Below are 25,689 nucleotides of genomic sequence, written 5' to 3'. Positions count from 1 at the left end.
GGGGGTGGGAGTGTTTTGTTTTAGTTCAGAGTTGGATTCATTCTACAAGTTATGTCAAGTGATGCTTAAACTTTTTTTTAAACCAGAATGTTACACATTTAGTTTTGAAATCTATATGGTCTGCTCACACCCTAATTGTTCATTAGGGACTTGGAGTCAGTTGTCTTGGCTTAAAAAGCTGAGAACAAATAAAAGTTTTCTTCCCATTTAATACACAGTACAAATACTTTAGTATAGAATTCACATTTGATAGAAGCAATATCTTTTGTAATTTCTCTGGGGAGATGCATTATATATATTTTGTAATATTTTTCTTTCTCCTGAGTTTTTTTTGTAGGTATATTTTCTCTAATATTAGAGGTTTTTAAAATGAAAAAAAGTATACAATTCAGTACTTTTTAGTATATTTACAAAGTTGTGCAGCTGTGGGAAACAGAACTCACTACATCACATAAGAACAAATTTTAAATCTAATAACTATGTTGCGAGGGCCACTTAGAACCTCATTCTTTTCCACTGGAAAGAATTATAGCTCTTCTGCTTTGAGGGGAATCTTGTAAGGTCAGTTGTTTATTTCATTAAGTATCACTTGAACACATTGTTTTAAAATGTGTCATTGTTTAATCTTGATTTTGACAAAGAACTTTAAGTATTTAAAATTTATATGATTCTTTTGTCCAAATATTTTAATCCCTAACTTGTTTGATTATCTAAGGTTGATAGCAAGTCTGTCTGTTCTTGGTGCTCAGAAAGCACTTGGTCTAATTGTGGCCTCCTTTCTTATCTCTTAGCTTCACAGGATATTGCAGCTCGCTGTGGTTGTATCAGAAGTACTTGAGAATGGTTCCTCAGTTTTGGTGTGTTTGGAAGAAGGCTGGGACATCACTGCGCAAGTAAATTACTAAAACATATTTTCAGATATTTAATTTTATATTTGTATTTTAATTCAGTTCCTTTAAAATTCTGCAGATGAATCTTTTGTATAATGACTAATGTGTTTATGGACAGAGAAAGTCCCCTGTTAAACACCACCTGGTATCCATCAAAAACCTCTGTGCCATGAGCTTCCAGGCCCTACACAGCCTGGAGCTCTGGCTCAGGGCATCGGGCTCCCACACCACAGAAGCATCATGCAAGCGTGACCAGCGGTGTAGGACATGGACCATCCTTCCCATGTTTTGTCAGTCCTTTCTCTGGTTCTCTGTAAGCCCCTTCTTTACTCACTCCAGAGTGAAAAGGAAAAGTACGAGTATAATCTACAGTAAAACATTAATCTACATCTGCCAAAAAGTAGATGTAGGTTTGAACTGATCCTCTGACCTTACTAATTAACCTAGGAGAAGGCCACAGTCAGCAACCTGGCCAGGCAAGGACTAAATTCTTAATTCTCTGAAGGAAAATGTAGCCAAAATGAATTTGAGTCTTAGTTTTTAACGGAAAGTTTGTAGAATTAATTCACTTAGCTGTCCTGGAGCAGTTAGTGAACAAATTTGCCATCCAGGTAACTTTGCTTGTTAATTAGCTGTCATCAAAAGGAAGTGCTTTGTCTTAGAAGCAGGAATTTTTCAGGACTGAAAGTAATGAAGTATCCAACCTGCTTGTACCCTAGGTGACCTCCCTGGTTCAGTTACTCAGTGATCCCTTTTATAGGACACTTGAAGGCTTCCGGATGCTGGTCGAAAAAGAGTGGCTCTCTTTTGGTCATAAATTCAGTCAGCGGAGCAGCTTGACCCTCAGCTGTCAGGGCAGTGGTTTCACTCCAGTCTTCCTACAGTTCTTAGATTGTGTACACCAGGTAAGTAGAGCAAGCTTAAATCAACTTGATACGAGAGAAAGAAAAGACCTAGCATTTATTGAGCACTGCATTGCTGTGCCAGGTACCTGTATGTCACAGCTCTGATGGACTCAGCCATAAGACTTGCTAAAATCTCAGCAGTAGATTCCTGGAAATGGAAAAGAAAAAGAACTAGTTGGTTTCTGAAACTAGGATAGCAGAGCTGGCTCCCAAGTGAAGTGGCCAGCACTCTAAATTACCATCTAATTTAACGGAGCAAACTTGGCTTGTTCTCGAAGAAGGTTTGATCTAGTGTAGAACAGCAAAACTCTCTAGGTGTTGGCGGAGCCTGAAATCCAGCACATGGTCTTCCCATTTGGGGAGGACCCTACTTTATGCCTGAAAATATAGGAGGTAGAGCTTAACCCCTAGAGAAAGAATCAGGGCCCAACCAGGCAAGCCTCTGAGGTTGAGAACAATGGCTCAGTTCTACTGGGTGGCATAATCAGGGCTAATCAAGAGACCAGACAGAGGGCTTCCCTGGTGGCGCAGTGGTTAAGAATCTGCCTGCCAACGCAGGGGACACGGGTTCCATCCCTGGTCTGGGAAGATCCCACGTGCCGCGGAGCAACTAAGCCCATGTGCCACAACTAATAAGCCTGCACTCTAGAGCCCGCGAGCCACAACTACTGAAGCCCACCCACCTAGAGCCCGTGCTCCGCAACAAGAGAAGCCACCGCAATGAGAAGCCTGCACACCGCAATGAAGAGTAGCTCCCACTCACCACAACTAGAGAAAGCCCGCGTGCAGCAACGAAGACCCAACGCAGCCAAAAATAAATAAATAAAATAAATGTATTTTTAAGAAAAGAGAGAGACCAGACAGAAACCCAGGTATATAATCCAGTCAAACCCAGTGGGAGCTGGGAGTGGGGGAGATGTGAATGCTCTGGGCTCCCTCTTACCTTCATCTCAGGCCTTGGTCAGTATTGGGCTTGAGAATTGGATGGCACTGGGTTTACAAGTTGAAGGCATTGGCACCAGTGGCTAAAATGGCCTAGGAAAAGTAAGGTTGACACTTCTTTTAGCCTGTTTCATCTGCACCACAACAGTGAATGAGTTCTGGTATGTCAAACATATTTGTCAGAACAGTGAGCCTCTTCGAAATTGAAATACATTGGCCTCAAGTATCTGTTGGAAAGAAAAGTAAAAATGTTTTTAGGAACCAGTATTGGAACTAGGTCATCTTATGTATGGTTATGTTTTGTTTTGTTTTGTTTTTTATTCCATTAATCACTTGATCAGCTTTATCAATTCATAATTTTTAAAAAATGTATTTAAAGTGTATAATTCAGTAGTTTTTAGTATATTCAGAGTTGTGCAATTACCACAAGCAATTTCAGATTATTTTATCACCCCAAAACAAACTCCATACCCATTAGCAGTGACTTTTCCATCGACCCCATCCCCTACATACACAAACAAACACTGGAGGTTATGTTTTTGATTGCTCCAATCAGCTTCTTAAAGAAAAGACCTATTGAATAACTTTAGTTGATTTGAGTAGTATCTGGAGAAGCTGGTCACAAGGTTGAGCTTATACTTTTAAACTCTTTGCAGCAAATTATATATTTGCTTCCTGTTTGAATATTAGCTTTTTTATTCAGACATCTTTCGGCAAATACGTGAGGGAGAAGTTTGAAGCCCATTGTCTCTGAAAAAGAAAGCTTAACTGAGACTAAAGGGGAGGAGCAAGCATTTTTTTCTCACTTCTGGATAGTTGAACGCATACGAGTTCTTCATGAAAGCACTTCTTATCCTGCACATTGTCTTATTATGCTAACCAAGTGCACTAGGCTATTTCCTGCCTCCATGCCTACATCCCACTACCATCTGCAGTCATCATTACTGATATTTCTTGACCGCTTACTATGTACCAGGCACTGTTCTCAGCACTATATTTTATTCCATGATTCTTTCTAAGTAATCTTTGAACCTTTTCCTGGCCCCTTCATTTGTATTCTTATGAACCGTGTACAGACTTCTTTGGTAGCATCTGTACACTAGAATCTACCTATTTGTACGTGTCTGTTGCCTTCTACTTAGACTGAGAATTCTTGGGAGAAGGGTCTATGTTATATTAATCTTCATATCCCTAATATCTAATGCAATTATAATTTTAGTCTCTGGAATGCAGTAGACCCTCAATAAATACGTATAACAAGTGACTAAATGAAAATTTAAATGACCGCCTGGTTCAGCCTTGTTTGAGGCTCTCACCACCCTTCATCAAGATCATCTAGGATGTCCTAAGTAGAGTTGCTAATAAAATCTTCTGAATGCTCAGATACGAAGCTGTTACTCTCTTTTACAAAAATCTTTAAAGCAGACAAACAAAAACTTTCAGTGGCTCTACATTTCTTAAAGAATTACTCTTCCTCACATCTAATTTGAATATAATAATGTCAAAATTTCACTTGAAAGGTTCTTAAGGCTCCTCACTGGATGCCTCTGTTGTCTTAATAAGTACACTCAACCAATTTTACCCCTGCATTGAAATAATATCACTCTTGGGCTTCCCTGGTGGTGCAGTGGTTGAGAATCCACCTGCCAGTGCAGGGGACACGGGTTCGATCCCTGGTCCGGGAAGATCCCACATGCCACGGAGCAACTAAGCCCGTGCGCCACAACTACTGAGCCTGTGCTCTAGAGCCCGTGAGCCACAACTACTGAGCCCACATGCCACAACTACTGAAGCCCGCACGCCTAGAGCCCATGCTCCACAACGAGAGAAGCCACCACAATGAGAAGCCCGCGCACTGCAACAAAGAGTAGCCCCCACTTGCTGCAACTAGAGGAAGCCCGCGTACAGCAATGAAGACCCAACACAGCCAAAAATAAATAAATAAAATAAATAAATTTATAAAAAAAAAGAGAAAAAGTCACTATTTATTCAGTTGAATACCAGATGAAGCAGTTGACTTGCTTTTAATGTCTTTGGTGTATAAAAGTGGATATCTTTAAAAATTAAAATCACAATCTTCATAATGTGGTGTTCACACTTAAAGAACATGTACGGATTTAAAAAAAAAAATAGAAAAAAATCAAACCAAGAGCTGGTTCTTTTAAAGGGTAAACAAAATTGACAAACCTGGCCAGGCTCACCAAGAAGGAGAGAGAGAGAACCCAAAGAGAAAAAAGAAATGAAAAAGGAGAAATCTCAACTGATATCACAGAAATACAAAAAAACATAAGAGAATACTATGAACAATTATATGCCAACAAATTTGACAACCTAGAAGAAATGGACAACTTTCTAGAAACATACAGCCCACCTAAATTGAATCAAGAAGAAATAGATAATTTGAACAGACTGATCACTAGAAGTGAAATAGAATCTGTAATTTTAAAAAACTCCCTGCAAACAAAAGGCCAGGACCAGATAGCTTCACAGGCAAATTCTACCAAACATACAAAGAAGAACTCATACTGATTCTTCTCAAACTCTTCCAAAAGATTGAAGAGAAGGGAACACTCCCAAAGACATTCTATGACGCCACCATCACCCTGATACCAAAACCAGACAAAGATACCACCAAAAAAGAAAATTACAGGCCAATATGTTTGATGAATATAGATGCAAAAATTCTCAACAAAATATTAGGAAACCAAATCCAACAACACATAGAAAAGATGATACACCACAACCAAGTGAGGTTCATCACACGTTCACAAGGATGGTTCAACGTATGCAAATCAATCAGTGTAATACACCACATTAAGAAAAGTCAAAAACCACTGATCATCTCGATGCAGAAAAGGCATTTGACAAAATTCAACATCCATTCATGATAAAAACTCTTACCAAAGTGGGTACACAGGGAACATATCTCAACATACTGAAAGGTATTTATGACAAACCCACAGCCAATGTAATACTCAATGGTGAAAAGCTGAAAGCCTTCCTACTAAAATCTGGAACAAGACAAGGATGCCCACTCTCACCCCTTCTATTCAACATAGTATTGGAAGTCCTAGCCACAGCAGTCAGACAAGAAAAAGAAATAAAACATATTCAAATTAGAAGGGAAGAGGTAAAATTGTCACTATATGCAGATGACATGATACTATATATAGAAAACCCTAAGGACTCCACACAAAAACTGCTAGATCTAATAAATGAATTCAGCACAGTAGTAGGATACAAGATTAACATTCCGAAATCAGTTGTATTTCTTTACACTAACTATGAAATAGAAAGGGAATGTAAAAAAAAAAAAAAAAAAGTACCATTTAAAATTGCACCAAAAAAAAAAAATAGCTAGGCATAAACTTGACCAAGGAGGTGAAAGACTTTTACACTGAGAACTGTAAAACATTAATAAAGAAAATTAAGGAGGACTCAAAGAAATGGAAAGATATTCCATGCTCTTGGGTTGGAAGAATTAATATTGTTTAAATGGCAATACTACCCAAAGCAATCTACAGATTTATGCAATCCCTATCAAATTACCCATGACATTTTTCACAGAACTAGAATGATCCAAAAATTTATATGGAACCATAAAAGACCCAGAATTGCCAAAGCAATTCTGAGGGAAAAAAAACAAAGCAGGAGGCATACTTGTCCCAGATTTCAGATAATACTACAAAGCTGCAGTAATCAAAACAGTGTGGAATGAGAGGAATGGCAGGTAAAGTCACCCATGTAGACTTTTTGTTTTAGACTTTTTTAATAAGAATTAAACTGAACCCATGTCAACTTTTTTTTTTTTTTTTTTTTTGGCCATGCTGCTTTGTTTGCAGGTTCTTAGTTCCCTGACCAGGGATTGAACCCAGGCCCTTGGCAGTGAAGGTGCAGATGGAGTCCTAACCACTAGACTGCCAGGGAATTCCCATGTCAACTTTTTTAAAAAAATTAAACTGAGAATAGGACACTTGTTTACAAACTTCTTTACTGAGTATTTTAATATATCATCCATAGGTATTTGAAAATATCCATATTTTTGGTTTCACATATTTTTATCCTAAAATTAACTTAAACCTTTTTTATGGCTGAAATAAGTTTGTAACTGTTCCCTTTTCATATAATATGTTGAGGTAACATCCTCAGATTTCAAAGGGTGAAATAAAGTTTAAAGTAAGTAAGTTTAACTGCTGTTTCCACAAATGGGGGATTCAAACTCTAATGACAACTTCCCCCACAGAAAACAATTATAAAACTGAGACATGGGGAAAGGAAACTTTTCAACAAATGGTATTGGAATAACTGTATATCTGTATAGAAAAGTATGAACCCTGACCCTTACATCATTCACAGAAATTTCCCTGAAATGGATCATAGATGTAAATGACTAAAGGAAATTATTCAAGCAGAAAATAAATGATAAAAGAAGGAATCTTGGGATATCAGGAAGGAAAAAAGAACAACAGAAAGTAAAATATGGATAAATACAATAGACTTTTCTCCTCCTCTTCAGTTTTCTAAATTATATTTAATGGTTGAAGCAAAAATTGTAACACTGTTTTTGATGTTCTCAATATACGTAAAGGAAATAGTTAAGACAATTATAACTGGGGGAGCACAAAGGGATGTAAAGGGAAGTAAGGTTTCTACACTTCACTAAAATGTCAACACCAGTCGACAGTAACAAGATATGTAATGTAATGCCCAGAATGACCACTAAAAAAGCTACATAAAGACATACACTCAAAAACACTATAGATAAATCAAAATAGAATTCTAAAAAATGTTCAAGTAATCCACAGAAGGCAGGGAAAAGAAAACGCAGGAAGAAAAAAAAATAGAACTGAAGACAAAAAGTAAAATGACAGACTTCAGCCCTAACATACCAATAATTGCATTAAAAATGGAAATGGTCTAAATAAAACATGATGTAACAGTATGCTTTTTATGAGAAATTTGGTTCAAATATGAAAGTACTGTTATAGAAGTTTTATTTATAATAGCCAGAAATTGCAGGAGGGAGGGGACAAAATCTCCTGAAACAGGTAAATGGCTAAACAAACTGTGGTGCATCCATACCATGGAACGCTACTCAGCAATGAAAAGGGGTGAGATGCTGATACAAGCAACAGTTTGAATGGATCTCAAGAGCATGATGTTGAGTGAAGAAAACACAATCTCAAATGATCACATACTGTATGATTCCATTTATATAACATTCTCAAAATGACAAGAATGTAGAGATAGAGAATAAATTATTGGTTGTGAGGGTTTGGAGATAGTGGGGGAGGGGAATGGGTGTGACTATAAAGGGGTAGCATGAAAAACAAACCAATTGTCCATCAGCTGGTGAACAGATGAACAAATTCTGGTACATGCATGCAAGGAATACTACTCAGCAAGCAAAAGGAATGAAATGTTAATATACACAACAATATGGATGAGTCTTAAAATCATGATCAATGAAAAAAGTCAGATAAATCTCATCACAAGGGACTTCCCGGGTGGCACAGTGGTTAAGAATCTGCCTGCCAATGCAGGGGACACAGGTTCAAGCCCTGGTCCAGGGAGATCCCACATGCCACGGAGCAGCTAAGCCCGTGTGCCACAACTACTGAGCCTGCGCTCTAGAGCCCACGAGCCACAATTACTGAGCCTGCGTGCCACAACTACTGAAGCCCGTGCGCCTAGAGCCTGTGCTCCACAACAAGAGAAGCCACGGCAATGAGAAGCCCGCTTACCGCAACGAAGAGGAGTCCCCGCTCACCGCAACTAGAGAAAGCCCGTGCGCAGCAACAAAGACACAATGCAGCCAAAAATAAATAAATAAATTTATAAAATAAAAAAAAAGTCTCATCACAAGGAGAAAATTTTTTTTCTTTTTATTTTATCTATATGAGGTGGTGGATGTTAACTAAACCTATTGTGGTAATCATTTCACAGCGTATGTAATTCAAATGATCATGTTGTAGCGTTAAACCTATACAGTGATGTATGCCAATTATTTCTCAATAAAAATGGGGAAAATGGGTAAAAAAGACTACAGACTACACAATACATGATTTCATTTATAGGAAACCCTACAAAAGGCAAAATGGTAGTGGTAGAAAAACAGATCAGTGGTTGCCTGGAACCAGTGGTCAGGGGAGGGGGTCGACTTCCAAAGGACATGAGCAAACTTTATAGGATGAGGGAACTGTTCTGTATCCTCACTGTGGTGATGGTTATACAAATGTATAACCAAATGAACAGTGACCAAAACTAATCAACCTGTAGGCTTAAAATCGGGAAATTTTAGTATATTTAAATTATACTTCACTGAATATGAAAAAAAAATTTTTAATTAGTCCAATTTCTTAGTAAACTGGAGTTCTAATTAAAAAAAAAAAAAAAAGCAGCTCTCTAGTTTCTCTAGAGAAAAATTTGCCAGTGTGATACCCAGAAAGTACTTATAATCCTGGCTGCCTGCTTTCTGGAAGCATGGCAGGAAATAGGTCCAGAGAAATCCCAGTTAAGTGTGCAGAGTTTTACTTTTTCTGTACTGTTTTCAGTCTCATCATTAACCCAGTTGTGCATGGTGTTCCCAAGTCCAGAACTTATCAAGTTTGGTTTTTCCAGAGAACAAACCTCTAATCTCTTGCTTGCAAGAAGGTAGTCATGAGGTAGGAAAGACTACAGGAGATAGGAAAGGACCCTGGAGGTCTCACCACTGCCTCTCTAGACTTACAGCTAGTTCTCATTTTTAGCCCCCCTTTTCCTCCTATACAGGACTTGGGCCTCTGAGTCCTGAGCCTTTCTGGGTTTACAGGGCAAGCTGTTACCTTTTCAAATCATTTTTATCCCAGTGTAGCTTCTCATCTTCTGTCATTTTCTGCTATTCTTCCTTCTGTTTTCCATCTTTCTGAATTTTCTTGGCCTGCTGCTGTCTCCCCTCCCTTTCTCCCCACCTCGTTTTCGACTTTTACCTTTTAAAAATTCCTTTCCTTTAATTGAGGGAGAGTTTCTGGGGACTGAGTTTGTATGGCTGAATTTGGCTTAAGTTAAATACAGTATTAAATGAGTTAAATACCCATATTCAACTTGCAGAATTCTGCATACCTAAATATTAGAGTCAGCAAAAGAATCCACTTACAATCAGTAAGAAATTTCAATTAGTTCTGAAACTGAAAACAAAAGTTGACTTTTAATGAAAACTCAATTATTTGTAGGTGAACGCTTCACAAACTGTAGAAAATAATATTGTTCTGGGTCTGAAGACCCCTTTAGTATGATTTCAAATCTAGTCATACTACATTAAAAAAAATTAAAATATAAATTTTTAAAAATTTGTCTGAACCCTTCAACTTAATACTGTCACACATAATAACCTGAGTTCAGGCAAGTCATGGCAAAGTGAGTGTATGACATTAATTGCAGTATTTAAAGAATGCTTGGCTATGATGGGTGTCAGTTTGGGTGAAGTAGATTATTTTGTGCTGAAAAGGGACAATTTGTTCATTCAAAAACAGAAGACTATAGTTAACAAATAGAGCTTTTGATTCTTGCTGACTTAATTATAAGGTAGTGTTTCATCATCTCCTACATAGTGGTTTTAGGCATTAGAAAATGCCTTCTTCGAATACCTTTCAAGTGAACACTAATGCTTTACATGACTCTGGCTTTTGCCAGACAGTTTGAATTAGTGCTATCCTCAGTCTCTCAGAAGCACAAAACAGAGCCAAGCCCCGACAACATTTTAAAAAATAAGTGCAAAATTATGCAGCAGCAAGCAAAACTTCCCCAGGTGGAATGTGTGCCCTGCTTATTAACCATTTCTAACATGCAGGATGCCAAAAGGCAGTCCATGGACGTATGCCTAGACTTGCCCATTAGTACTAATAGAGTTACAAAGAAAACAGATGAAGCGCTGATCTTAAATTAGAACTGCCTCATCATATAAAAAGCCATTGTTTGCGCCAGTATATCCAGGTGTCAGATGAATTATAAATGCTAGATCACAGTTTCATAATAGCAACATCTGGCAGATTTTTTGTTGCTTCTAAAAGAAATTGGCTTAGCTCAAATGATATCATTACAGGATGCTTCCTTTTCTTAAAATAGTTGAACCAAATTCAGAAGGAAAATACATCCAAATACAAAAAAAAATTTTTTTTTTTTTTTTTTACCTAAAATTCCTTTTTAAAATATAATACTAGGGCTTCCCTGGTGGCGCAGTGGTTGAGAATCTGCCTGCCAATGCAGGGGACACGGGTTCGAGCCCTGGCCTGGGAAGATCCCACATGCCGCGGAGCGACTAGGCCCGTGAGCCACAATTACTGAGCCTGCGCGTCTGGAGCCTGTGCTCCGCAACAAGAGAGGCCGCGACAGTGAGAGGCCTGCGCACCGCGATGAAGAGTGGCCTCCACTTGCCACAACTAGAGAAAGCCCTCGCACAGAAACAAAGACCCAGCACAGCCATAAATAAATTAATTAATTAATTTAAAAAAAAAAAATATATATATATATATATATATAACACTAAGGGCTTCCCTGATGGCACAGTGGTTAAGAATCTGCCTGCCAACGCAGGGGACAAGGGTTCGAGCCCTGCTCTGGGAAGATTCCACATGCCGCGGAGCAACTAAGCCCGTGCACCACAACTGAGCCTGTGCTCTAGAGCCCGCGAGCCACAACTACTGAGCCCACGTGCCACAACTACTGAAGCCCACGCGTCTAGAGCCCGTGCTCCGCAACAAGAGAAGCCACCGCAATGAGAAGCCCGTGCACCACAACGAAGAGTAGCCCCCACTCGCCGCAACTAGAGAAAGCCCGTGCACAGCAACAAAAGACCAAACTCAGCCAAAAATAAATAAATAGATAAATAAAATTTTAAAAAAATATATATATATATAATACTAAGGGAAAAGATATGTATAATATGAATGAAAGCATGACGTATACGAAAGCATCTCCTTTATTCCAGCATTAGAGTAAATCTTTGAGTGAGTCTTAGAACTTCCTCATTATTTCCTACTTTGAGAAAAGCAAGTAACAGTTTTAACTTTGCCTTTGAAGTTTATTCAAATTGTAAATTGACTCACTCTGGTCTGGCTTTGTGGTATGATTCTCCTTACAGTTACCCTATGCCAGCACTATGCTAGGTCCTATTCCAAAGAGAAAACCTATTTGCCTTTTAAAGATATGAGCTTTCCCTGTGAGTGCATGTGTGAGGAGCTAAGTCGCCCTCACATAGGTCTATTACTCTAAAATTTATCCATGCATATTGGCAAAATAACTGCAGTTAATTGATTCATGGTGTATTCAAGAGTTTCTGGTGTCTGCCTGCTTCCCAGTCAACTGAAAATTGGCAAAAATTGACACACTCCAAGCTGATTTATAACCAAGCAACTTCACATTAAAGCTTTTAATATTTGAGCCCATAAAGTAAGTCTGAGTTTGCCTATCAGTTTCATTTACTAATTTTTGATCTTTAACAAATTATTCAGCCTCTCTGTGCCTCAATTTCTTTATATAAGTATGTATCTCAGAAGGATTAAAAATCTTATGTAAAGTGATTGGCACAGTACAGAAGGTACACAATTAATGCTTATTAAATCTTAATCTGTGAAATAACAAAAACTAGTATTAGCTACCTGTTTTTCTAGGGTGTGTCTAACATACCCATAATTTTTAAAATGTTGATACCATTAAATATAGGGTCTCTTGTAGCTTAATAGTTCTAATTCCTGAAAGCAAAATCCAATTTTAACTTATTATATTTTATTCCTAAAATGTTGATCTTTCCTGGGATTTGAGTCATAGCTTATTTTTATGGGCCTTTAAATTTTACAAAGTACTTAATGGCATATGGGCAAAAAATAAGACCCTATAAATTCATATTTCTCCAAATTCCATTTCAGATTCTCTTCCTATAAATAAGTGAAATTGGCAGATTTTACTCCATAATGGAAAACAAAACCAAAATGCCTCAAACAGCTTAGTCTTAGTATTTTAAATCTGTATATTTTTTCTCTTCATCAAGATAAATGCAAAATTGTTTTGAACAACAGAATCCAGATGATGGCTAAAAGAGGCCTAAAACTCTGTTCATCAGCATATTTGGGGAAATGCTCACATAGAATTAATTTATAGGCTGAGATGCCTGTCATTCCCAATTCTACATAATACAATAAGGCTAAATTTATTTGAAACAGACTTGCCTTTAGGCCCCCCAGATATTGTGGCCAAGAATAAAGAAAACTAATGAAACCAAAAGCTTTTGTTTGAAAAGATCAATAAAATTAATAAACCTCTAGCCAGACTGAGCAAAGAAAAGACACAAATTACCAATATTAGAAATGAGAATGATAACATCCCTACAGATTCTACAGATATTAAAAGGACCATAAAGGAATATTGTGAACAGTTTTGCATCAATAAAATTAAAAATTTAGTTGAAATGGACAAATGCCTTAAAAGACACAAACTACCCCACTCAAGAAGACATACATAACTTGAATACGCCTATGTCTATTATGGAAATTGAAATTGTAGTTAAAATCTTTCCACACTGAAAACTTCAGGCCTAGGTGGCTTCACTGGTAAATTCTACCAAGTATTTAAGGAAGAAATAATAGCAGTTCTACAAAAACTCTAACAGAAAATTTAAGCAAAGGGAGTACTTCCCAACTCAGTCTATGAGGCCAGCATTACCCAACTCTGACAAAGACAGGAAAAGAAAACTATAGATCAGTATCCCTGATGATCATAGATTCAAATTTTCTAAACAAAATTTCAGCAAATCAAATTCAACAATATATTCAAAAGGTAATATACCATGGTCAAATGGGGTTTATTCCAGGAATGCAGTCAGTTTCACATTTGAAATCAATCAATGTAACTCACCATATTAAGGAACTTAAAAAAAACCATGCATCATCTCAATAGATGCAGAAAAAGCATTTGACAAAATATAATATCCATTCCTTGTGAAAATTCTCAGGAATCTTCTCAAACTAAAAATAGTATCTATTTTTTTAAAAAGTACAGCTAACATCATACTTAATAGTGAAAGACTGAACACTTTCCCCCTAAGATCAGGAACAAGACGTGAATGCCTGCTTCACCACCTCTATTCAACATTGTACTAAAGGTCATAGCCATGCAATAAGGCAAGAAAATAGTAATAATAAAGACATTCACGGGACTTCCCTGGTGGTCCAGTGGGTAAGACTCCACGCTCCCAATGCAGGGGGCCCAGGTTTGATTCCTGGTCGGGGAACTAGATCCCGCATGCCACAACTAAGAGTCTGCATGCCACAACTAAGAAGTCTGCATGCCACAATGAAGATCCCTCGTGCCGCAACTAAGACCTGGCACAGCCAAAATAAATTTTTTTTAATTAAATCAAATTGAACATTTGGGGGAAAAAATTAAATGATTTTAAAAAGACATCCACGTTAGAAAGGAAGAAGTAAAACTATCTTTTTTTTAAAATTTTATTTATTTATTTATTTATTTATGGCTGTGTTGGGTCTTCGTTTCTGTGCGAGGGCTTTCTCTAGTTGCGGCAAGTGGGGGCCACTCTTCATCGCGGTGCGCGGGCCTCTCACTGTCGCGGCCTCTCTTGTTGCGGAGCACAGGCTCCAGACGCGCAGGCTCAGTAATGTGGCTCACAGGCCTAGTCGCTCCGCGGCATGTGGGATCTTCCCAGACCAGGGCTCAAACCCGTGTCCCCTGAATTGGCAGGCAGATTCTCAACCACTGCGCCACCAGGGAAGCCCCAAGTAAAACTATCTTTATTCACAAACAACATGATTGTCTATGGAATCTATCCCCCCCCCCAAAAAAAGAAAAACAACTACTAGAATAAATGAGTTTAGCAAGGCTGCAGAATACATGCTCAGTATACAAAAATCAATACTAGCAATAAACCATTGGAAAACTGAAACTTAAAAATCATTACTATTTACAACAGTATCAAAAAACATGAAAGAAATCTAGCAAAATACATTAAAGACCTGGACACTGAAACTATAAAACATTACTAAGAGAAATTAAAGACCTAAATAAATCAAGAAATACCTGTTGTTCATGGATCAGAAAACTCAATGTTGTTAAGATGTCAGTCTCCCCAAATTAATCTAAAGATTCAGTGTAATCACGATAAAACTCGTAGGAGGCTATTTTGTAGAAATTGGCAAACTTATTCTAAAATCCATATGGAAATGCAAAGGATCTAGAATAGCCAAAACAACTTTGAAAAAGAACAAAAGTGGAGGACTAGCACTGTCTGATTTTATTATAAAGGTATAGTAATCAAGACAGTGTGATAATTGGTACAAAGATAGACAAATAGATAAATGGAATAGAATAGAGAGTCCAGAAATAGTTCCATACATATATGATATATGGACAACTGATTTTTGACAAAGATACAAAAGTAATAGGTAGAAATATGATGTTACTTATTTGTGGAATCTAAAATGATACAAATAACTTATTTACAAAGCAGAAATGGACTCACAGACCTAGAAAACAAATTTATGGTTACCAAAAGGCAAACGGGATGGGGAGGGATAAATTAAGAGTTTGGGATTAGCAGATACAAACTACTACATTTAAAATAGATAAAAAACAAGGTCCTACTGTATATATAGCACAGGGAACTGTGTTCAATGTCATATATATATATATATATATATATATATATATATATATATAAAACTGAACCACTTTGCCGTACACCAGAAACTAATACAACATTGAAAATCAGCTATATTTCAATAAAAAATTTTTAATTTAAAAAATTTAAAGCAATAGGTAGAGAAAGACTAGTCTTTTCAACAAATGGTACCAGACAGTTGGATTTCCAGATGCAAACAAAAAGTAACTTTGACCCATACCTTGCATCAATATAAAAATTAATTCAAAAGGGATCATAGATCTTAAATGTAAGATCTACTATAAAACTTCTAGAAGAAAACATAGGAAGAAATCCTTGTGATCTTGGGTTATTAGGCAAGGATATCTCTAAGATATCAACACCAAAAGCATCATCCATAAAAGAAAAAATTGATAAATTAGACTTCGTCAAAATTAAAACCTTTTGTTCTTCAAAAATCACTGTTAAGAAAATGAAAAGACAAATCACAGAGTGGGAGAAAACATTTGCAAATCATGTGTGCGGGAGGACTCGTATCCAGAATATATAAAGAATTCTCAAAACAATATATAAGAAACAACCAACCTATTTTTTTTTAATGGCAAAACATTTATACTGACTTCATCAAAGATATATAGGTGAAAAATTAGCACATGAAGATACTTGACATCATTTATCATTAGGAAATGCAACTTAAAATCAAAATAAAAGGGCTTCCCTGGTGGCGCAGGGGTTGAGAGTCTGCCTGCCAATGCGGGGGACACGGGTTCGAGCCCTGGTTTGGGAAGATCCCACATGCCGCGGAGCAACTAGGCCCATGAGCCACAGTTACTGAGCCTGCGCGTCTGGAGCCTGTGCTCCGCAACAAGAGAGGCCGCAATAGTGAGAGGGCTGCGCACCGCGATGAAGAGCGGCCCCTGCTTGCCGCAACTAGAGAAAGCCCTCGCACAGAAACGAAGACCCAGCACAGCCATAAATTTAAAAACTTAAAAAAATTTTAAAAAGCCAGACCCTTAGCTCTTTTTAGGAGGGGTTATATTTAAAAAAAAAAAAAATCAAAATAAGATATTACTAAATACCTATTTTAATGACTAAAATTTTAAAACTGACCACCCCAAGTGTTAGCAAGGATGTGGAAGAACTGGAACTTTCTAACACTGCTGGTGGGAATATAAAATTATACCATTGTTTGAGAAAACAGTTCTTAAAAACTTAAACATACCTACCTACCAGATGATTCAGCATTCCATTTCTAGGCAGTTACGCAAGAGAAATGATGTCCTTATGCCCATAAAAAGACTCATACATAACTGTTCACAACATTATATGTAATAACCAAAAATCTAGAAGCAACTCAATGTCCATCCACAGGTGAATGAATAAACAAATTGTGGTATATCCATGCAGTAGAATACTACTTAGCTGTAGAAAGGAATTTACTACTGCTAACCCAACAACATGGATGCATCTCAAATAATTATGCTTAGTGAAAGAAGGCACGCAAAAAAAGAGTACATACTTATGATTCCATTTATATAAAGTTCTAGTAAATGCAAATTAATCTGTAATGACAAAAAGCAAATCAGTCATTGCTTGCAGAGGAGGGTGCAGGAAGATGCAAAAGGAGCAGAAGGAAACTTTTGGGAGTTATGGATGATATATGTTCACTATGTCGATTGTGGTGATGATTTCACAGATGTGTGGAGATGTCAGAAGGTATCAAATTGTACACTTTAAATATATGCAGCTTATTGTATGTCAATTATACCTCATTAAAGTTGTTAAAAAAAAAATCCTGCGTCTAACAAACCTCTAAACTCTCATGCATACCCTGTAATAAGTTCTTAGAGGCAGTCTCTTTGGCCTGATCCCATTTCATCTATTAAAACAATACTTAACAGGAGAAGGAAGCACGTGGATTGTGCCTAGTGGAGACCACTGTGGCGGGATACAGCAGAAGAGGCCAGGTGTCCCATTGACAAGGAAGAAAAAAAGGCAATTAACTGGACAAATTGAGTCCCTGGGATGTAGGACTAAATGGTGGAGAAAGCACCAGATTTTGTCTTGTGAATATGATCAGGTCTTTGTTTCTCATTATAGTAAAAAAACATTTCAGAAAATCCCTTGTATTTCTTAATGTCGGATTCCAAATGTGGTTATCTAGGCATTAATCAACTCAGCATTTGATTCAGGTCAATTTGATTTTTTTTTTTCATTGAAGAAATTTTCATATGCTTGTTGCTTAAACTATTGCTACACAGTAAAAAAAAAAAGAAAAACAAATTGTTCAGCATCTTCTCTTCCACTTCCAACAGACCTGATAACTAACTCCAGTATGAGGACAGACTGGTTTTTTTTCCCCAAGCAGTTAGCAACTGCAGGTGCCATTGTGGCACACAGATGCAGACACACTGCTGCCCCCAAGCTCTCACACCTTGATGTTTTCTAAGCACCAATTCCAATTCAAGCAAGGCTAGTGCCAGCAGCCTTGGAGAAGTGTCTAGCCTTTCTAACGTAATTGTGGAGTGCAGGGTTTGTGGTGAGGCCAGTCACTCAGTACAGTGGGCTATGAAAGCATTTTTCCACTTGTAGAGGAGTTTTGCTTCCAGTCCTAGCATCTGATCTCCCTGAAATGCCTGTAAGTTCAACTTAAGGTCATATTCATTATCATTTCCATTCTACTTTACCTCAGAAGTGGGTCATTAAAATTATATTCCTAAGCATATTAAATATCAGAATAATCAAGGAAAGATACAGTTATGTGTGAGGCAAGTGATTTTTATGGAGAACAGTCATTGAGAGAAATGTTTTGTTATTCTGGAGCTTTGTTTAATAAGTTTTTAAAAGAGTTTTTAGAACTGTCATGGACTGGGTCAGTGGAAATAGCCCTGAACTCTTCTTCCCCTGGACACAGTGAGCCAAGGGTCTGGCCTGTGATTACTGAGGTTTATTCCAAGGGCTGTGGGGGCAGAGTTGTTCTTGGAGCTCACCCTGCCCAAGCACATTGCAGATTCTCCTCCCTGGATTCTCAGATTGGTAGAGAACCAAGTTCTATCCTCTTGGACCTGTCTCCTTCTTCTGTCCCACCACCCACAATCCAGGTCACCCCCCTCCATCATGTGCGCACCAGCCCCTTGAGGTGGTGCTACTGATTCTGAACCAGGAACCCAGGCTAAAGAGTTTAAGTTCTAAAACCTGGAATATGGCGCACAACCTCGCTATTCAGAGCCACGTCCCAGTTGTCTCATGGAGAGCGTTCCTGTCCTGGGGAGACCAGAACCAGCTGGAAGGGCAGTGGCTCAGGTCAAGAAAGCAGGTCCACAGTATACACGCCCATTGCTTAAGAGTCAAACTCTGTTTTTTGTTTTTGTTTTTAATTTTTATTTATTTACTTATGGCTGTGTTGGGTCTTCCTTTCTGTGTGAGGGCTTTCTCTAGTTGCGGCAAGGGGGGGCCACTCTTCATCGCGGTGCGCGGGCCTCTCACTATCGCGGCCTCTCTTGTTGCGGAGCACAGGCTCCAGACGCGCAGGCTCAGTAATTGTGGCTCACGGGCCCAGCCGCTCCGCGGCATGTGGGATCTTCCCACCCCAGGGCTTGAACCCGTGTCCCCTGCATTGGCAGGCGGATTCTCAACCACTGCGCCACCAGGAGAGCCCCCAAACTCTGTTTTAATACATCTTCTTAACATCCATTTTATGTTGTATTACTTATGATCTAAAATTTTAGTTCAATGTAAAAGCCAGAAAAAATGTTATAAGAAAAAAAACCTTTAATCATCACAGAAAACTAGGTTTCTAATCAGATGATAAACATTGATAAAATCACTGATATCCAGATCATGACTTTAAATTCCCACTGATCTGTTGGGTAATCAACATACTGCACACATGTCTGCTCTGTTTGGCTGACCAAGTGTTGGTCTACATTGCCAAATTAAAACATGGAGAGGAAAGCTGGCTTTTAGACAGCCTGCCTGCAGTATTCATTTGAAACAGCTTTTAAGTAAATACAATTATGATTGGAACTTATCTCAACCAAGCAAAATTCTCTAATTGGTCATGAGAGAGTGAGCAATCCAAAGGTGAGATTGCTGGGTGGACTGGGGAGCGTCACAAGGTCATCAGCCTATCTTCTGCCAACATGAGATGGCTCCATGGAGTCTGCGTACAGGTTGCCTAAAGCACGCTATAGCTCAGTGACCGTTCCGGACTCTGCCTTGCTCCCACCCTCCCATGTCAGCCCTCATCCTTCTTCCTCTCCCAGTGACCTCACTAAGTTACTGATGGAAAATTAAGGTTAAAAGGCATAAGCTCCTCCCCCTTCCCTTGGCACTTGAACATACCTTTCTTTTTATCTACTCTTCTGTCCCTCCTAATTTTTAAGGCTGTTCCCTGTTTCTGGACCCTTAGCCTCATTCATTCTTGCTTTCCCAGGGTCTTACTCTCTTAGTTATCAGCTCTTTCTCCACAGTTTATTCTCTCTCTATTGGCGCCTTCTACATTGCCCTCAGACAGTCACACATTTCTTTAGTCAGGAAAACGTCTCTTGCTCTCCCCATAAACCACCACCTTCTCTTCTCATTCCTGTCACTGCCAAACTTCTGTAAGTATAATTTTTCTTATTGTATTACACACTATTACACCACAAATGCCTAGAAACAAGAACCACAACTGATGATAATTTGTATATCAAGTATCTAGCACAGTATAAAGTAGTGAATGAGGCACAGACCGAGGAGCCTAACAAGCCAGGGTTCAAATTTGGGCTCACTAGTTGCTGTGAATGACCTTGGGTAAATTATTTCATCTTGCTCATCTTCAGCTTCCTCATTTGTAAAGCGGGGGAGGGGAGGGTAATAATTGTCATCTTCAGAGGATCTGAGTAGACATTTTTCCAAAGACATACAAATGGCCAAAGGTACATGAAAAAGTGTTCATCACTCACTAATCATCAGGAAAATACAAATCGAAACCACAATGAGACATCACTTCACACCTGTTAGAATAGCTGTTATCAAAAAGACAAGAGGTAACAAGTGTTGGTGAGGATGTGGAGAAAAGGGAACCCTTGCTGGGAATGTAAATTGGTGTAGCCACTATGGAAAACAATATGGAGGTCCCTCAAAAAGTTAAAAATAGAACTACCGTATGACCCAGCAGTCCCACTTCTGGATATATCAGAGGGAATGAAATCATTATTTCAAAGAGATATCTGTACTTCCACATTCATTGCAGCATTATTCACGATAGCCAAGAAGTGGAAATAATGTAAGTGTCCATCTACAGATGAATGGATAAAGAAAATGTTATATATATATAAACAGGAGAAATTCATTCAGTCATGAGAAAAAAGGAAATCTTGCCATTTGCAACAATGCGGATGGAATCTGAGGGCATTATGCTAAGTGAAATAAGTCAGAGAAAGATAAATACTGTATGATCTCACTTATAGGTAGAATCTAAAAAAGCCTTACTCATAGAAACAGAGTAGAATGGTGGTTACCAGGGGCTGGAGGCAGGGGGATGGAGAGATGTTCGTCTTCCAGGTATAAGAGGAATAAGTTCTGGAGATCCAGTGTACACCATGGCGACTATAGTTAACAATACTGCATTCTATACTTGAAAGTTGCTAAGAGAGTAGATCTTAAATGTTCTCACCACCACCAAAAAAAAAAAAAGTAATTGTATGAGGTTATGGAGGTGTTAACTAACCCTCTTGTGATAATCATTTCACAATAGATATGTGTATTAAATCATCACATTGTACACCTTAAACTTACACAATGTTATATGTCAGTTATATCTCAATAAAGCCGGAAAAAAAATAATGCCTATCTTGCAGTGTTGTTATGGAGATTATATGAGATTATGTTTATAAAAAAACCCCTAGCATGGTGTCTGGCAAAAGGCTGGTTCCTTTCCAGCTTCCACTCATGGTAGGGATTCAGTTGACTGAGTGACCAAATGGTCTCCTGCATATTTCAGGTCAGCACTCAGTGGCATGGCATCCACTTTTTGTTCCATTTGATTCTTATTCTTTTCTTTGCCTTGTGTGTTTCAGGTTCACAACCAGTATCCAACTGAGTTTGAATTCAATCCCTATTACTTAAAGTTCTTGGCTTTCCACTATGTGTCTAATCGCTTTAAAACATTTCTCCTGGATTCAGACTATGAAAGATTAGAGCACGGTACGTGTTTGCATGCCCTTGTTCCATCTTTCTTGTTAGTTTTATGTTTTTAATTAAAGACACTAATAAAATAACCACCCCCAAGTGTGGCAAGGCCACTTTAAGGTTTTACTCTACAAACTACGAAAGTAGAATGGACATGAATGAGTGAGATTATGTGCTGTGTTAGCTCTTAGGGGCTGCAAGTGGTCATCATGTAGCACCTTTGAAAAGTTAAATCTGCTTATTACTATTTTATTATCTCCAAGCAGTATCACTGTTTGTGGAGAAACACTTGACTCATAGTTTTTCCAACCCTGGTACACTCTGGTAGGTAAGCTGCCTGCCCCTGGAAGCAGTTTGTATAGCAGTTACGGCCATGGGCTCTGGAGCAAACAGAATAGTTAAATTTCAACACTGCCAGTTACCAGCCAAGTACTTTGGACAGGTTAGGTACCTCTCTGAGTTTCCTCATCTTTAAAATGAGGATAATAATATCACCTACCCCTTTGGGCCAGGATGATCACATTAGGAAATATTTGTAAATTTCTTAGCACAGTTGCTAGCACAAAGTAAGAACTCAGTAAATTTTAGACATCACCACTGTTATTAACATTTTTAATAGCAGTAATAGTTGTAAAGAGTAGATTCTCAAAAGCCAGTCAGCCCCTGTGAAAACGTTTCCCCAAGGGGACTTTTACATTCTTACTTTTGCTGTTTTTATAGGGCGGGGGAAAGGGGGATACACATGAGTATTTTTGTTAAGAAGACAAGTAAATAAAGAAAATCAGTATATTATATATACTATTTATTTTCAGTATATTATATATACCTGAATATTCATAAAGAAGACTCTCTTAATGGCTGAAAATATTTACTAATGTTCTCAGTTTAAAATATGAAAGCAAAGAAATACTGCTTTTCAGTGCATGCTATTAAAATTATCTAGTATGATATTTCATACTTTTGGTAAAGGAGACAGCACTGGTGAGACCATTTCCTTTCCTGTTTGTACTTCCAGACCTTTGTTGACTCATAAAATTGTCATTCCACACATCATAATCAGAAACCTTAATTTTTTAAGCACCCGTGTGTTGGGAAGACATTAAGTAGAGCTGGTTACAGTGGACATTAGAGTCACTTGGAGAACTTTTTTAAATGACTGATGTCTGGGGCCCATCCTCAGAGATTCTGATTTAATGGGTCTGAGGTGAGACCTAGGCACTGGGATTTTTTTAAGCCCTTTTTTTTTTTTAATGAGTGGCCAGGGTTGAGAGCTACTCTTCTGCACTCTACAGTTGAAAGGTAGAGAAGAAATATTAATTAGTCTTGGGGGCCCCTCATATTATAGGATTTTGTGCAGCCTTGGGCATGAGACCTTCTTTTATGATAAATAAAATGCTTGTTGACTTTTGACTGAATCTTTTCATTCAAAGCAAGACAGCACTACTACGAGAGGCACCCTTCCTGGCCTTTTAAAGAAATACCTCCTGCCTCACCCTAACACATCTTCCTCTCTATTAAAAATAAAGTGGGCTCATGTGAGTAACAGATTGACTGTTGGAAAGGTACAAATATAGTACCTGAAGTGTCCCCCCTAAATTCAGCTTTTGTTTTTAACTCATCCAAGGATACGGACCACATCCTTCTGACATCCAAAGTCTCCATGACCATGATTTGTGGTATATATAAACTACCAAAGAAAACACTTTAGATAGCTTCATAATAAACAGCCAACAACTTAAAAAAGAAACATAAAATTATGTTTTTAACTGAGTTTCATCAAATCATTTTCCTTCCATTTTCTCTTGAAAAATGTGTAGAATGTCTCCTGGCATGGACCTCTGTGAATCTAGATATAGATGTGCGATGTCGATTGGAAGGGAGTCATGCTGTCCTGCTAAATGCTTGGGAAAACTTTATCCCAGGTTTTCCTTCCATTTGGATTTGTTTCCATATAGCTATGAAGTCCATTCCTATCTTTAGCTTTGCAGTCATTTTCTAAGGCTTCTGCACGTGTGCTGCTGTTTCTAGAGCCGTGTAAAATATTCCATTTTTCATCTGCTACATGCATCATATTTTTAGGCAAACTGTTGATTTATTTGACTTTTGTTTTGCTGATTTTTCTTTTTTGGGGGGGGATTTACAGGAACTTTATTTGATGATAAAGGAGACAAGCATGCCAAAAGAGGAATTTGTATTTGGGAGTGTATCGATAGAATGCACAAGAGGAGTCCCATTTTCTTTAATTATTTATATTCACCAGTGGAAATAGAGGTACAGAAAGAAAGCATTTATGTTTCATTTTTGGAATATTTTGTGTTAAAGTTTTCCTTACTTTTTGAGCATATATAAGCTGTTTAAGCGTTTTATAAACATTTGACTAGGTTTCATACCAGAAGCTATTTAAAAGTTGATACACTATGGGTTTAGGTTATGATGGAATGGAGACTGATACCAAATTCTTGACCACAAAAATTAGGAGCTGGCCCCCCAAGCATAGAAAGGATAACGTCAAGAAAGTCAGAGCAAGTCAACTTTCCCTGGGAAGAAAGAACAAACAAAACTTGAAACCTTAGCAGGTCATGTAAGCAGAAAAGATTTCCCTAGCAGATAAGATTTCCCTAAGTCCATTTGTACCAAAGCCATGGAAGAACCCCTATGAGAAGCAGGGATGTTTGGAGCCCAGCCCAAGAAGGATGACCTCTCAGGGACAGCCGTCCTCTGCCATGCATGTCTGCATGAAATAGGCTCTGCGGTGGAGTAGACCACCTTACTCAGGGGCAAGAAGGCCTGGCCCTGGGCCCCATGTAATAGGACCTCGCCCTGGCCTTTCTCCAGATGCACCCTTCTCATGAAGTGAGGTGTATGAGAAACCAAGGGTACACGCTTGGACGCCTCTCCTTCATCTAGACCGTGCTCTGGCCCTTCAAGATTCCTTGCCCAAATTCAAGTTACTCACCAGACCACTTACCCAAGCCTGTTCCCCAAGCCAGTGAATGTATCCCTAAGCCAAAAGGGCAGCTAAGGAGTAGCTCTTTGGACAGGGAGCAGACAAGAGTTTAGCTGCATGGGCTGAGGTATATACACATGTTCATAAGAGACCCTCAGAATATAGGACAGAGCTGGGTCAAGAGAAGCAGGGCTTTAGGCCAAGAACTGGGAGCTGGGACCAGCTTCCCCAGTGCCACGACTTCCTGGTGTAGAATTCCCAGAAGTCCAAGAATTCTCAATTGGAGCCTGGCCTTCTAGGTCATTAGGAAGTTATATTTGACAAGGTAGGAGCATAGAACATATTTTATCTAATAGTTATATTGATGTATAATGTTTAAATATATAGATATATGGTATTTGAACCTCTATTCATACTTTTTCCCTGGACCCTGCAATGTTAGGGGCTGGCCTGCCAGTAAGCTTGGGGCACTTTGGGGTCAAGATGAAACTATATTTCAGAATTTTCTTTATACAGGCCCTGAAGCCCAGTGTAAACGTTTCCAGCCTCAAGAAGTGGGATTACTATGTAGAGGAGACCCTTTCCACAGGGCCTTCATATGACTGGACAATGCTGACCCCTAAGCAGTTCCCCTCCGAAGACTCTGAACTGGCCAGAGGAGCTGGGCCCCAGAGCCAGAGGAGAGCAGTGTGGCCGTGCTATGATGATGTCAGCTGTGCTCAGCCCGACGCTCTCACCAGCCTTGTCAGTGTAAGTCAGCCGCGTGTAGACACACTCCTAGGGCACCAGGGGACCTGGAGGCACATGAGGCCTCAGGAACTGAGCTTAGTTAAGACTGGTTCACCAGCTCCTGGACATAGCTCTCCTTACTTTGGGTTAGCCTTATAGCCTGCACTGCAGGAGTATGAGGACACCAGATTTGCTCCCATGGATCAGTGCGGAACCAGGCTCAGGTACTGGCAAAGAGTCTCAGTAAAAGTGAGCTTTTCGGCGTTAGAAGGAAGCATTCGAGCAAATGGAGCAATTTGCAGCTTCGCAGCTGTTTTAGCTGGCCAAGCAGCCTGAGTCAGGCCTGGGTTATGGCTTTTGTGGGTGCCTTACTTCCTCTGGTCAGAAGTGTGGGTAGCTGATGGCCTGATGGGAGCACTGCCAACCATCTTCTACAAGGAATATTCTGGAGTGAAG

The 25,689-nt window shown here is 38.8% G+C and overlaps 1 protein-coding gene across 1 annotated transcript in view; it reads left to right on the top strand.

The window, feature by feature from the left end:
- The window catches only part of SBF2 (SET binding factor 2), a 456,507-nt gene that overhangs the window by 421,931 nt on the left and 8,887 nt on the right, over positions 1-25,689 (top strand). Inside the window, exons 34-38 of the mRNA XM_082476788.1 lie at positions 792-893; positions 1,610-1,795; positions 21,446-21,572; positions 23,701-23,828; positions 25,021-25,254. Coding sequence (XP_082332914.1) covers positions 792-893; positions 1,610-1,795; positions 21,446-21,572; positions 23,701-23,828; positions 25,021-25,254 — 777 coding nt within the window. The remainder of the gene's footprint in view (positions 1-791; positions 894-1,609; positions 1,796-21,445; positions 21,573-23,700; positions 23,829-25,020; positions 25,255-25,689) is intronic.

Source organism: Balaenoptera physalus, assembly GCF_965194825.1.
Source record: "Balaenoptera physalus genome assembly, chromosome: 10".
Lineage (NCBI taxonomy): Eukaryota > Metazoa > Chordata > Mammalia > Artiodactyla > Balaenopteridae > Balaenoptera > Balaenoptera physalus.
The sequence above is the reverse complement of the archived record's forward strand: the minus strand, read 5'-3'. Positions and strand labels throughout refer to the sequence as shown.